The sequence below is a fragment of the Protobothrops mucrosquamatus genome, unplaced genomic scaffold, assembly GCF_001527695.2.
Source record: "Protobothrops mucrosquamatus isolate PMUCROS unplaced genomic scaffold, P.Mucros_1.0 scaffold23, whole genome shotgun sequence".
Lineage (NCBI taxonomy): Eukaryota > Metazoa > Chordata > Lepidosauria > Squamata > Viperidae > Protobothrops > Protobothrops mucrosquamatus.
This window is the reverse complement of record NW_015386408.1, coordinates 2624352-2639520: the sequence shown is the minus strand read 5'-3', so window position 1 is coordinate 2639520 and position 15169 is coordinate 2624352. Positions and strand designations below refer to the sequence as shown.

At 39.0% G+C, this 15169-nt stretch overlaps 1 protein-coding gene across 1 annotated transcript in view; it reads left to right on the top strand.

Moving 5' to 3' along the window:
- LY86 (lymphocyte antigen 86) overlaps positions 1-15169 on the top strand; it is a 24473-nt gene that overhangs the window by 3207 nt on the left and 6097 nt on the right. Inside the window, exons 2-3 of the mRNA XM_015810847.1 lie at positions 9973-10059; positions 12726-12854. Coding sequence (XP_015666333.1) covers positions 9973-10059; positions 12726-12854 — 216 coding nt within the window. The remainder of the gene's footprint in view (positions 1-9972; positions 10060-12725; positions 12855-15169) is intronic.

The window sequence follows — 15169 nt, the reverse complement described above, 5'->3', positions numbered from 1 at the left end:
CTCTTACTTTCAGCTCACAAACAGAATCTGCTTCATCGCTGGTATTCTTAAGATAAGACTCTGGGGTAGAACTCAACTTAGCAGAATGAGCAGGAGAGCTTCTAATACAGAAGAGTAGGTTTCCCATATTTTGGAATTATAATGAAAGTAATAAGAAAATAATAAAAAGCAATAACCATTACTCAGAGACTACTCTAGTAAACACACTTTTTTTTTTATAGAGAACATCCCTCTCTCTAAAGGACTGTCAGAAAATAGTCCTCTGTTTGAAGGTGTGTTGAATTTGATGGGCTGTTCAAACCCCTTTAGAGATAGCTGTAGTTATGTACTGTTGTGTTGTAGCAAACATCTACTGCTTCTGGATAAAAGGTCTTCAAGCCGTCCTAACTGTTGCCACATTATCGAGTTCTTACAGGTGCATTTTGATGGCTTTCAGTACTCTGTCTGCATCATGCACTGTCAGCCTCATCTTCTCCTTCTGTCTTTCAATGCTTCAACTCTTATGATATGTCTAAAGTATGATTTTTTTTGTTTCATGTTCCTCGTTTCTAGTTTCTAGTGCTTGCTTTTCTCTAGTACTGAATGGCTGATTCCTGTGGCTGCTCAAGGAACACTAAGTAGCCTCTCCCAACACCTTAGGACAAAGGAGTCAGCCTTTTTCCTCTCACTTCTAGTACAGAGTCAATGCCTTACACTTATGCATTATAACAAGGAATACCATGGAGTCAAGAATTAACACTGATTAAATTTATGCAATTCTTTGACCATTTTGTGCTCACAGCTCTCTCTCTCTCTCTCTCTCTCTCTCTCTCTCTCTCTCTCTCTCTCCCTCCCTCCCTCCCTCCCTCCCTCCCTCTCTCCCTCCCATCACTGGACTACAACTAGCTTCCATACACACCACTCCATAAGATAGTTAAGCTCAGTATCTAAAATTATCTAATTTTTGAAGGTGATTTTCTTTATAAAAGAGGGGGTATTGGAGCTGTCAGAGCTGCTCTGGTTTTCTGCATAGTGACTGGTCAGCTTTATGGCAGAAAGAGAGTTGAACACACATTCCCAATTCAGTTCCCCTCTGTCCTCACTGTATTAGGCCAGTGCTCAGACTCTAGGCCAGGGATCTCCAAACTTGGGAACTTTGAGATTTGTGGACCTCAACTCCCAGAATTTCCCAGCCATGCTGGCTGGGGAATTCTGGATGCTGAAGTCCACAAGTTTTAAAGGTTTGGAGAGCCCTGCTGTAAGGTCATATAGGTGAGATGTGCAACTATATAAATCGAACAAACAAACCTTTATTAGAAGGAGATTTATCACAACATTCTTTCTCTTAAATAATTGCCTCTAAATTGAGAAAGTTGTCAAGAGATACAAATAATAGCATAATGGATGCCTCTGAAAACTAGTCTGAATGTTATTCCTTGCTTTGGAAGAGCTATTTGGCAGGAGGATTTTACCCCTTTTTGAAATGTTTATAGGCTTTTCTCTCTCTTCTTTTTCTTTCCCTGTTTCGGTACCTCTCCCTGCTAGCTTCACTTCTACCCATTTTGTTCTTCTTGTCCTGTCCTGTCCTGTCCTGTCCCATGTCACAATTCTCTTTTTCTTTTCCTTTTCCATCCTGATCGTTTTTCTTATTTTTGCTGTTTCCTCTGGAGGGACAGGAATGAAGATGAAAAAGAACATTTGTATGTTTCTCTATGTGGGTATAGTTTAGGCCCAGAGGGATCAATTAATGTTTCAAAAGTGATACCTTATTTTACAGATCGTTAATTATAATCATTAATTATTCCTTCAGTTAATCAGTTTGTTTATTTTTGTCCTGGGCTTGCCCTTTCTAAAAGTGTGATTTCTGTATTGCACACGTCTAGGACTGGTGTAAACTGGAGTTGGTAATCTAGAGTGACAATGCAGAATTATTGGGGATTGCTCAGAATATTTGCTTGTGTTTATCATGTTAATCTCCCTGCTCTTGTTTTGGGGAGGGGCTTCTTCAATTCAGATTCATCTTCCTTTTGGCAGGTCAGGTCATAGACAAGTCTAAAAACAAAATCAAAAAACAAATCAAACAAACCTCAATTGGTATATGCAAAAGGTCATAGAATTCATTAACTACTATGACACTGACCAAGAAACAACAAACGAGGGAGCTGATATATTTCAGATTTGTCTGTCCCAGAGGCCAGGGGTTTAGATTAAACTCTCTCATTTAACATGAAGTATCACCCAGTGCTATTTCCGGAAATCGACATCATGGCAACAAGAAGAATATCCATAAGCTTCAAGGTTTGAAAATGGCTCCCAAATGCATCTTTAAGAAGAATCAGCAATAAAGACAGATTAGGCACCAGATGGTTCTAGAGATCATGTGAGACACAAATCGGACTGTGTCAATACAGGACAACTTATAAAGCCCACAGATATCTGATGATACATAGGATGACATCAGATTACATGCAGTGGTGGGATTCAAATATGTGAACAACCAGTTCTCTGTGTGGATGCTGCTTCTGGAAGTCCATTCTGGGCCTGGGCAACAAAAAATTAGCTACCGGTTCTGCCAAAGTGGTGCGAACTGGCTGAATCCCACCACTGATTACATGGCTGTGGGTCCTACTTTGGAGGTGATCTTTAGATCATTATTTGAAGATGTATCAGTGTGAGCATACTTGTCTATCCTTGGTGGACCAAGATTTTAAATGATGGAGTTTTTTCTTTTGAAAACAAATACAGAAATGTATCTTGTAAAATTCATCCAGGCAACTGAAGGACACTACTTAAAGTAAGCACAAAACCTCACTGCAGACCTGTGGGAATTGGCAAAATTCTCAATCAAGATCAAAGGCCTATCGTTAAGATTCAGCTGCAAAGCCACAAAATGTTTTTATTGTTTTAAAATTGTTTTTATTGCTTTAATTGTTTTTATAGTTTTGAAACTGTAAGCCACCCAGAGTCATTCATTGAGATGGGGTTGCTATAGAAATTGAATAAATAAATTAAGGGGGGGAAACAGCACACACGAACCCAATTTGTCTTTATGAGGCACATCTGTTGGGATTATTTTCTTTCTTTGTAATACTTCTAACACATGTCACCCCTACTGATTAAAATGTCTTTAAAAATGAAAAAAGATTTTTGCATTTGGTATATTAGTTCATAGACAAGTCTGTTTAGTTACAGCAACAGTCACATGATCAAACCACCGTTGCCTGGGGCAATCGTGGCTAAGTAAAGAGAAGCCATCATGAGTGAACGTCTTGTCCATGTGGTTCCTCCTTTTGTTACAGTCACATTGGAATGGGGACTCTGAAATGGGGACTCTGAAAGAGAGATATCCTTGAACTCTGCAGCATGGTTACCCTGCTTAGCAGCTATCTCTTAATTTTTACTGAAGAAGTTCACCCTAAAATGAAGAGGATCTCGGTGCAAACAAGCATTTTATAAATGTTGTACCATCTCAGACACAGAGCTGCTGCTAAGAAAATAGCTTACCCAGCCCAATGCCTGAAGTGGCACAGCCTTTCAGATTCAATATGCTTTGATCCTCAACAGGAAATAGAAGAGGAAGAAGGAGAAAGCATTTGGTATGTCTATAACAGCGGACCCCAATCGGCATGCAAAATTACACCCCCTCCGGTCCGCAGAAAAACCTCTCTTCACGGAACCAGTCCCTGGTGCCCAAAAGGTTGTGGGCTGCTGGTCTATAAACAATTACAGATATAGGGCTTAGTGGTTTTACTGGGGTAGGGAGCCTTTAGATCAGGGGTCTTCAAACTTGGTCCTTTTATGACGTGTGGACTTCAACTCCCAGAATTTCTTAGCCAGCATGCCTGGCTGAGGAATTCTGGGAGTTGAAGTCCACAAGTCATAAAAGGGCCAAGTTTGAAGACCCCTGCTTTAGATGCACTGTAGAGTACAAGTCAGAATACACCCACTCACATCACTAAGTGGAGATTTTGCCTCCAAAGTCCTGCTCTTGTGACAATTTAGAAAAGGCATGTCCAACCAGCGGCCCATGGGCCAATGTAGCCCTGGACAGCTATTAATGTGGCCCCCACAAGATTGTAAACTTTTAACATTATTTATATATAAACATACATTAACTATATTGTATATTTTATATGTGGCTTAGAGAACTCCTCTTTAATCAATGTGTTCAAGGCAAGCCGAAATGTTGGACACACCTGGTTTAGAGAGTAACTAAGCAGAGTCAGAGAAGAGGAATCAATTTGTTAATATCTTGACATCACACGTACAGTACATAAGCAAGATTTCCCTAAATATGCTTATAAGGCTACAAGTCTCCTTTTTATTATTGTTCTTTTAATTTTAGATCTTTAAAAACACAAAAATAAAAACAGAAAAACGAGCATTACAAGATTAAATAAAAAAAATCCAACTAACGCTAAACAGCACTGTATATTAAAGTAACCAATATCCACTTTTAAATTCAGAACATTATTAAAAGTTATACAACAATTAACAGCAGACAGTTTAATATGACTTATAAATCATAATGAGCAATTACAAAAAAAAATTATGTCTAATCTAAGAGTTCTGTTCTTATTTTGCAAATCAGAGACAAGCAAAGATTTTAAAGCCTTACCTTAAAATAAAGCCACATTTCACATGTAGTAGAAATTCATCTTATAGAACTGTAATCCAAGCATGATTTCTCAATTGAATTCTGTATCAGATTTGCTTTTCAAAGGCTCTTTGAGGGAGAAAATGAGATTTTTTAAAAATAAAGATGGTAGCCGCAACCACACAGTCAAAGCTTTGTCCTTTTTTATGTGTGGTGCATGCAATGCACATTAAAAAGAAGCTGGAGTTCAATCATGAAGTTACCATCTAGACTTTTTTTTTTAATCCTTTCATGATGTCAGCACATTGACACCAGGAAACCAAGTCCGCTACTTTGATTAGAATTACTGTATATTTATTGATAGACATTCTAGGAACAAAATCTTGAAAACCTAAACTGTGTTTTTCCTTATATCTAAGAGACTTTGGGAAGAACCAGACTGAGTTTCTTCCTAGGGGTTTTGTTTCCCAGACTTAAGTATGCTTTTGTACATGTTGTCCTAACTACTGTATCTCTGCATAGGTTCTCCAAGTTCATCCCTGGGTCTCTTTACCTATAGATATCCTGCCCACAACACTTGCCCTTTGAGGCAAAAGACAAAATTGCCTTTTCATTTTCATTGTTTCAAGTTGAAACACTGGTGATAGGATACTGCCTTCTACTGTTCTCAACCAGTGTACACAAGTACACAAATAACCGTGAGTATGTTGAAGTAACCAGAATAGGAAACGATGCCTTTTTAAATTGGAATATAAAGAGAGGAGAACAGAAACAGAAGTCAGAGCTGCCAGGAACTAAGATCTCAGGGGAATTTATTTTATTCATTTATTGATATCCAGAATTGGAACAACACTTGGTCTCAGGAGCCAATTTAATTTAATCTAATTTAAGAATAAAATAGTTTTGCATTAAAGTTTGCTGGCTTCATGTTATTTGACTATCTTTTTTTCTGGGTTGGATTTATAGGAAAGCTGCTTCTATTATAGCAAACAATCCCCATGAGTTCTCTCACTTGTTATTTTTTTAGTTGCAGCAGTATTTTCAACAGTATTATTGACATTTTAATGATTTAAAATTTACCGTAACCAATAAATAAAGTAACAGATTTCCTGTAACTGTCTTTTAAGGGAAAATATGCTTTTTTTCCCTTTATCTTTTTTCTTTCCATCTTGTTTGTACTCAGAGCTGCTGTTACAGAGTGGTTATTGGGATATAAAGGTTTAAGAAAGGAGCAGTTTACTTTAAGAGGCCCAGATCAGTCAGAACTCAACTAATGTTAAACTAATCCCACTGCTTCACCCTGTCCATTGATAGGACTGTAAGTAGCTTTTGTCTTAGCAAGTGAAATGTATTTCCAGTTCTAAATTTTAAAAGTGCAGGGTATGAGTGATCATTATGAGAAGTTTAGGGAACACTGAAAGTAATTTATTTCCCTAGCTGGAATACCAGTGGTGAGAAAGCATTTTAGCTGTGAATTTTTTAAAAAATGTTTGTAATCATTTCCACACCAGGATTGTGGTTACAATTAATTAGAGGGTATCTTATTTAGGTCTTTGGAAGCAGAAAGCACTATTAAAATGCTAAGAATCAGTTTATTGTGTGTTCATTTTCAATTCTGCTCTACTATAGCATGAACTTGGAAAAACAGGAGCTAAAATAATTTACCGCCTTCCCATTATTTAATTATTCCCAGGAGTGGAATAGAGAAAGGCCAAAAGCATTTATGTACTCTGCAGAATAATGGCCCACCACCTCCATCCCAAACTATGTGAACTCAACCAGATCAATGTCTGGAAACATATGCAATTAATCTACTGGAAACTGTTTTCCCAAAAATAATTTAAATCAATAATTTGTTAGAAAATTATCAACTAACTGTTCAAAAGCATTGAACCTGGAATGGCATAGGAACAAGAGAGAAGGGGGGGGGGAGAAAATGAAATGTTTCTAATGTGATTTCAATATGATGGTTGAGGCCTATTGTATTGTCATCATAGAAACATCAGATATTCATTGTGTAGGAATTCCACTACTTGGAAAAAACTTATTCAGGTAAATAGCTAAAATAGAACGTAAAGGGAAAATGGACAATTCCTTAATGCATAAAGATTAACACATTCTAGCTTTACAACTGAGGGTTGCTAAGGAGAGGAATATCAAGGTATAGTTATAATGTCAAAGACAGAGATTGTCCGGGAAATTTTAAAGCATGAAAACAGCAAAACTCCAATATTATTCCTGTGAAAGTAAATCTCTAAAGATAATTCAGTTGTAACAATTTTGCACAATTGAGACTCAGTGGCCATAAGGATGCTAGATAATCTATAGAAGACCTACCCTTAACTAATTAAGTTGGTGATCTGTATAGCTAAATAAATTTTGCCACAATGTCGATCTTCATAGATGGAGATATTTTGGTAATATGGTTGAAGAAATGCTTGATGGGTCATCAAGATTGTACTTTGCAAAGAACTAGTATGTAAAAATGAAAGTAATAATAGTATAAGAGTCAATAATAGTCAATAGTATAATAATTAAAGTATTAGGCTCGTATCAAAAAAATTCAAGTCTAGCCTCAGCCAGTGTCAGGCATAAGTAACAAGATCCACATGTAAAGTTGACTACTTTATTGTAGTCTACCTATAATACAAGAATCTCCCCAGACTGCTTATCTTCTCTTGGAACAAGCAGATAAAGTGTCATGGAACTTTGGGGGGCTCAGTTCTAGGTCTCTGGTCACCATGCAAGGCAGAAACTCAAGGCAAATTCCACACTTGTTTCCTCCTCCTTGCCTGACTGGCAGATTCCCAATAGTCACGGAAGCTCATGGCATGATTTTAACCTAGTTATAGACTTTTGGCTCAGCCAATCTAAAAAAAAATTAAGAGGGAAAAGTGCTATGTTCATAACCTTGAATCTCTAAAGCAAAGGCAGGATATATATCTAACAAATAAATACATGAGATAAAATCCTATTTGAACAATTGATTCCATTTAGATTTGCAATGTAATTCAGTTCAATCTTTCCAATCAAACTATCATCAATGCAGTTTGATTCAGACATCTGAATTGCTTTGGAAGAATCTAACATCAGAATGCTTGATTCAATTCAGATCAGTTTTGCTAATTCTGTTTGGAAATATTCTTCATTTTAGAGGTCCAATCAAATTGCCTTTGAATTGAATTACCAAATCAAATATTCAACAATGGACTTTTTTTAAATACACACACACACACACACACAAAACATATGAGGGGGATTTTATAAAACAAGAAAAAGATCTAATTTGGCAAGTGGTTCTGAAAAAAAAATGCATATAAAAAAATCTAGAAATTCAACAGCGCTGTGTGTTTCTCAAGTATGGAGGGGAAATGAGAGGTTGAAGTACAGCACAATTTACTCCTGGGAAAGGAAGATAAACATTTTGACTCTGTGAGAATTCAGGATGTGTACATTTTCAGCCTGCGGATAGATTGATGGATGGGTGGATGGAACAGAGTAACTCTCTAAGCAGTAAAGTGGACACCCCCACCCCCACCCCCATGACATCTGTGCATTTTTCCTGCACAACGTATTACGCACCAGTTATTGGAACTTGTGAGACAATAACGAGTTTTATAGTCTGTGTAGAGCATTTTCCTTTTATCGATTCATTTACCCCCACAACCGGCTATTCAAACAACTGGTAAAACAGGGATGGCAGACAAGTTAGACAACATAAAACCCGGACTAACACCATCAACATCTATTATTTTAAAAAGACTAAAAAATCATTATATCAACTGGCTACCCCAAGTTAAGGCCAAAATCATGTGTGCTATCAGCTGCCTGCACAAGGCTCAAATTATCCAAGCCAGCAGCACCATTGGAAGGAGGGGGAAAAAAAACAATAGCACAAACTGCAAATATACAGACAACAATTTGCCATGCTCCTTTTTTTACTCTCTGAAAACATACCAATCAACAGAATACCAACTGCTGCACATCTGTTCCTGTTGCAGGAATACAACTAATCTGCACTTGAAGACTGAGTGCAAGGGCTGAAAATGCTACAAGTGGCACCTGTACCAAACAAATCCCCTTATAGACTTTTTTCTATACTGTACCATCTGCATGCATGAATAGAAAAAAAGAGGAGAAATGGGTTGTTGTTGTTTTTTGCAAAGTCAAATAGCTAATCTAAAAACCAGCTGAAGGCAAAAAGGGGAACCGATAGCACAGAAAAGAGATGTCAAGATGTTGGTGTTATGAAATCCATTTTCTAATGGGTTTTCATAACCTACTTATGACATCTCTGTGACAATGGGATTGCAAAATAATCGTCAAAAGTGTTTAAGAAGCAAAAATATTAAGCAATGCTCAGTTACCACATATCATGATAAAACAAAAAGAAAACTGATTTTGACAGATAGGGAAGAAAGCACAAAGGGTTCTATTCCTGTTTCCTTATAATGCTATCTTCCTTGTTGCCCATGCCTTTGTTTTGATAATCAGAGCACAACATTTTATTAAAATAGTTCTTACAGAGAAACTGCATCTATTGGTGTGATCACAAATATATATACACACTACTCCCAGAAGCACGAAGCTGAAGACACCAGCCTGAAGATGACGAATGTGACTTCGTCGAAACGTCACCAAGACACTTCTAATTCTACGCGGGAGAAAACCCGAATAACTAAAGACCTACACTGTCCATGTGCAAAGGGGAATGCCACAGCACACTTTGTCACTATATGTTCTGTGGACAAGTCTGCTAAAATTAAATATAGCATCTATTTCTCCTCAGAATAACAGAGAAGAAAAACTACAAAAACATATAGATATAAAATTATTCTGTGTAAGGGAGTCAGAGGAATTTATGCTATAAGGTAGCATAACACACACACCCCTGGTGTGATTGATCTATGGGGCTGATACTTAAAGGGAGGTCTGAAAAAGCCAACTATCCCTGAAGGGTCTGCCAAAAAGAAATTGAGGAAGAGCTTGGAAAGTTGGAGGATACCTTTGGTGGTCCAATCACATCCTGAAGAAGCAAGGTGCTTCCTGTTTAAATTTCAGTAGTGGCATTGCAGAAGTGGCATTTCAGGGCAAGCTGCAAAGAAAAGACTAGTCCTCCACATTTGCTTCTGCTCAGGAAGCTCGATTGCTTAATCAAGTTATAGTGTCAAAAGGACAGGGATCACAAGCTTTGAATTTCCTTCCCTGTTGAATCTCCCAAGCAGAAAGCAGAGTGATCCACAGAGATCACATCCACAGGAACTGTGAAGATAATTGAATTGAAAACAAGTTTAAGAAATTTCTTTCTGATGTTTTGTTATCTATACTGTTATAGCTCTTATTTAGGCTACAGTAAAATCAATCACTTGTGATTTGGGTCTTATTTTTCTTTGCAGATCCTCTGCAAGATCTTGCTTTGAGTGTTGACAGTTGCTCCTATGAAGCCGGCAAAGATGTTAGCATTCGATTAGCAACTGTTTTAAGTAAGTATAGCAATTCACTGCTCTGTAGTGCTGAATCACAGTACAAGTGGGCAATTGTTCAATGGTTTAGAGAATGCTTTGTGTCCTAAATTAAAATTATCAGCTACAAATTATTCGTTTTATTATTAGATTTAGGTCTGGGTTGGCTCCAAAGCAATTCTATGCAGCTCACAAAATCAAAGAGAAAACAGAATGAAAACCCAGTATTATACAAATAAGCCTATGACATCCAATTGCTCCATACAAACATGAATGAAAACCTCATTCATCAAGGGGACCCAATTCACCCTAACACAAAGCCTGGGGGAAGAGTCAGGTCTTCATGCCTTTTGGAATGTGATCATGGTGAGAACCACATGATCCAGCTGTGTGTGTGTCTCATTCCAGATGGCAGGTACTGCAATAGAGAAGGCACCCTTCCTGATTCCTAATAGATGCCATTGTTTAATCCAAGGGATGTGGGGCACACTTACTCTGCCAGGCTGCACTGGCCGAGAAGAAACTATGGAATATTTGTGTTTCTATGTAAGCTTACTTTTGGAAAGGCATAGACTGATACTCACCCTGAAATTTCTTATCAGATATGCATTTCTAATAAGCTTATAACTGCCCCATATATTATAGTACATGTATCCTCATTTGCTGATTACTTAACCAAGTAAGTCAGTGAAGGACTTATGATGAGTTAACATTACATGACTTATTATTAAGGATATTTCTGAAAGGAAAGTACGCCAAAAGCTGTTTTCAGAAGCAACACCGATGTCAGTAGTGAATATTTTCCTAGATTCCCTGTGGCACCTCATGGGCATGATTTTGCAACTACGTCACTGTATGGTAGAGGAGGACAACTCCCATCAGATCTCCTCAAGATGGCCAAGTTGTAGGATAATGAGGTTCAAAGCTCAACTGATCTGGAAGATCACAGATTGCTCTCCTTTGGTATAAGCCAGGGCTGCAAATATGACCTAGCAATATTCTTTTTGTAAAGCTTTTCCCCAAGCTCTAATTTAGGAAGGCTTTAAAGCAGGGGTCTTCAAACTTGGCCCTTTTATGACTTGTGGACTTTAACTCCCAGAATTCCTCAGCCAGGCATGCTGGCTGAGGAATTCTGGGAGCTGAAGTCCACAAGTCATAAAAGGGCCAAGTTTGAAAACCCCTGCTTTAAAGGATACAGTGGCAATCTTAAGACTCACAGAGGTTTAGGGAACCCATTTCCCTCATTAAAACACCTGAAACCCCTTCCTTAAACTGTCTAGCCCAGTGGTTCTCAACCTTTTTAATGCCGCGACCTGAACCAGTCGTAAGTCGAGGACTAAACCGGTCGTAAGTCGAGGACTAAAACGGTCATAAGTCGAGGACTACCCAACCGGTCGTAAGTCGAGGACTTTCCCTGCCCGGGAGCACCGCACATGCGTGGTTCCGCCCCCTGCGCCGGCCGAGGCGTAGCTGGCAAGCGGCAGAGACGGAGCAGGCCGACCACCAGCTGGCCCAGCCCAAGGGAGGTAAAGCACCCGCCGGAAAAGGGGGAAAAATGGCAGACAAAAAAAATGGCGGACAGCCTTGCTTGGCAACCCCCGTGAAATGGTCGATCAACCCCAAATGGGGTCGCAACCCATAGGTTGAGAACCACTGGTCTAGCCCTACTTATTTTTGGAGTTCAACATACTATGCAAACTCAGAGCATATATGAATGTTGTACATCCTGCATGTAGGATAACAATATTCTTTAGGGGAAGAGGAAATCTGTGTAATTGTGATGCTGATGTCAGAGGTATAGTTGGACAGAGAGAGCCAGTTGCATATTGCCCCTAACATTGTTTGCAACCAATTAAGTCTCTTAACAATCTAAAATTAAAGTCTATTTTTACTAATTTGTTCACTTAAACCAGGTTTTGAAAGGTGACTAGGATTTGGATAAACAGATTTTTTTTTTTTTACACAACATACAATTAAACTTTGGAATTTGCTACACTGAATGTGGTATGGGCTACAGGCATGGCTGGCTTCAAGAAAAGATTAGGCCAATTCATAGAAGTCATAGGGATCAATGGCTATTAGTCTTCTTAGTAGTGTGACTGCTTCTAAAGGCAGTGGTGGGATTCAAATATGTGAACAACTGGTTCTCTGTGTGGATGCCATTTCCGGAAGTCCATTCTGGGCCTGGGCAACAAAAAATTAACTACCGGTTCTGCCGAAGTGGTGCGAACTGGCTGAGTCCCACCACTGGATTAAGGCCATCTACAGGGAAACTGGTTTTTTTAGATCTAGCCATGCCTCCTATCTTGACTTGCCAGATTTCAGTTTTGTTCAACTCTGGTCTTGCAAGAATTAAATAGGTTTTTAAGCCCAGTCTGAACCACATTATAATTTTGTCCCAAGCATGAAACTTACTAAGGATGGATTTTGTGTTTGTTAAATCAAAACCAAACTCCCTCTACATCAAATGTAGATATTTGTCTCAAGTAATTGAGTGTAAGTTGGAATGTCCACTTGCTTTAAATTTGGGGATTTACAATAGGTGAGACATATTGTATAAACCACATTTTACACACATGTGAATTATCACTCTCTCTCTCTCCCTTTATGAAAACTAAAGTAGCACAGTGGCAAGGCCTTGTTCTTGTGTAGTTCCTGATAAGATTCATACTACATCTATTCTACAGGGCACGCCATCAATGAACTCACTGTGGATTTCAGTGCTACTCTTAATGGACATATTGTACCACTTTACAGCAAACAACTTTGTGAACGAAATTGGCCCCAGTTTCAATTCTGTGGAAAGAAGAAAGGAGGTAATTTTTTTTCATACAATGGCACTGACCCTACTGACCTTTATCCAGATCAGCCAAAGTTGGAAAAGTACTATTCTCTTTTCTGCAGGATGTGTGCTACTTCTTATCTGCTACTTGATTTGTTGCCCCAAATCAAATGAAAGGGGTAAAAAAAGTGGAAGTGGGGAACTCAGATGCTTATCTCTGGTAAAAAATAGCCATAGCCCCCAAAAGGCCTTATAAATAGATTTAGGAATTTGGGTTAGGAATTAGAGGTCCCCTGCTTGGTCAAACAGCTGATTAATACTACCTGCTCTGCTCTGTTTCACATATGTATATGAATACATAGATAGTGGAGCAAATATGAAATGAGCATCAGTTATAGTGCAATAAGCTAATCAAAGAGATTCAAAGGTATCTTAAGTCTTCCATGTTGACATCCTAATCAGAATTATAATCATAAATACAGAGCTGTGAGTTTCATGCTGATGGCACAATCCATCCATTAAGATGTGTGCTCTGAAGATCTGCTGGAGCAATTTTTCTGTAGCTCGAAGATATCAGACAGTAATAACCAAATGCCACCTAAGCACACAGTCATGCAAATTATGGACATGAGACTGATGACAAACTTAAATTCTCACGTGCTCACAAATCTCTCTGACAGCTACCTGATTCTGAGGAAGTACTTAATAAAAACTTGTGGAAAATTCAAGAGAAAGAAAGGTAATCTATTGCAGAAGCCACACAAACAGTTCCTTTTGCAGACATTGCTTGCTTGTTTGTTCAACTTACATAGCCATCCATCTCAGATACGTGACCCTAAATAGCTTATAAAGTTTTTTTAAAAAACACCAAACCACATAAATGCAAAAACAGTAAAACAAAAATACTGTAACTATTAAAACCATAAAAAAATATTATCAGCGGGAAAACTCAGTAAACTCACTAACAATACAACCCCTTTACAGGCATCACGCCATTACTACCAGATCCCCAGGTCAGATGGCAGAGTTACGTCTTCAGATTCTTCTGGAAGGCCAGTCATGTCAGCACCAGCCTGCCCACTGGAGAAGGAATGTTCCAGAAGTGGGGTTGCCATACAGAAAAGGCTCTCCTCCTGGTCCCATCAGATATATTCCTTTATGGATGGGTTAGGAATCAGGGGTAGGGAACCTTGGCTCTTTTGTAGACTTCATGACTTGTAGACTTCAAATCCCAGAATACCTGAGTCAGCATGGCTGGTTCAGGAATTCTGGGTATTGAAGTCCACAAGTCATAAAAGAGCCAAGGTTCCCTGCCCCTAGGTTAGGTGCAACCTGACTTTTCTTGTAGGACCTGTTGGAATGGCTAGATGTGATGAGAAAGAGGGAGGGAGGGAGGGAGGGAGAGAGGGAGAGAGGGAGAGGGAGAGGGAGAGAGAGAGAGAGAGAGAGATGCATCATCACTTATGCATCATAACAAGGAATACCATGGAGTCAAAAATTAACACTGATTCTTTGACCATGCAATTCTTTGACCATTTTGTGCTCACCGATCTCCCTCCCTCCCTCCCTCCCTCCCTCTCTCTCTCTCTCTCTCTCTCTCATACACATACACACCCACACCAACTGTTCATTAGAAACCAGTTTCTCTTTCCACACAGCCTCTTGGGAGCCAGGAGAAGATTTTAAGGGAAATCCTCGCCCCACCCTGGCTCTGACCAAACACCGAAAGGAAACCAAAATGAGTCTGGAGCTCAGCCAAGCTGAAGCGGGTAGTAGAAAGCCACCGATCAGGACTGAAACTAAACATAAATTTTGAAGAGTTTTCTTTCATAGACACTCTGTCTTTTGTTGTTGTTTCAGATGCCTTTAAAGTATACATGCATAGTTGTGCTATTATTCTTTCTTTGTGGAAAAATCAAAAAGTTAAAGAGGAGCATTTGGGCGGGAAATGTAAGGAACCTCTGAACACATATGCGGCATGACTTACACCAGAATTATAAATAGCTTTATGACCATTAAACAAAGAACCTAACAGCCAAACAGTGTCGGCTGGCGACCCCCAGGGGGAGGGCCTTCTCTGTGGGAGCCCCCACCCTGTGGAACGAACTCCCCACAGAGATCCGGATTATTCCGGATCTCCCCTCCTTCCACCGTGCCCTCAAGACATGGCTTTTCCATCAAGCGGGATTGGCCTAGGGGGGGATTTTATAGGGATTTTAAAGGGATTTTATAATTTTAAATCTAATACAGGTCATTTAATATATATTTTAATTTGGCTTTTAGATATTTATTGTATTGTACTGTTTTTATTTACCTGTAAGCCGCCCTGAGTCCCTCGGGAGAAGGGCG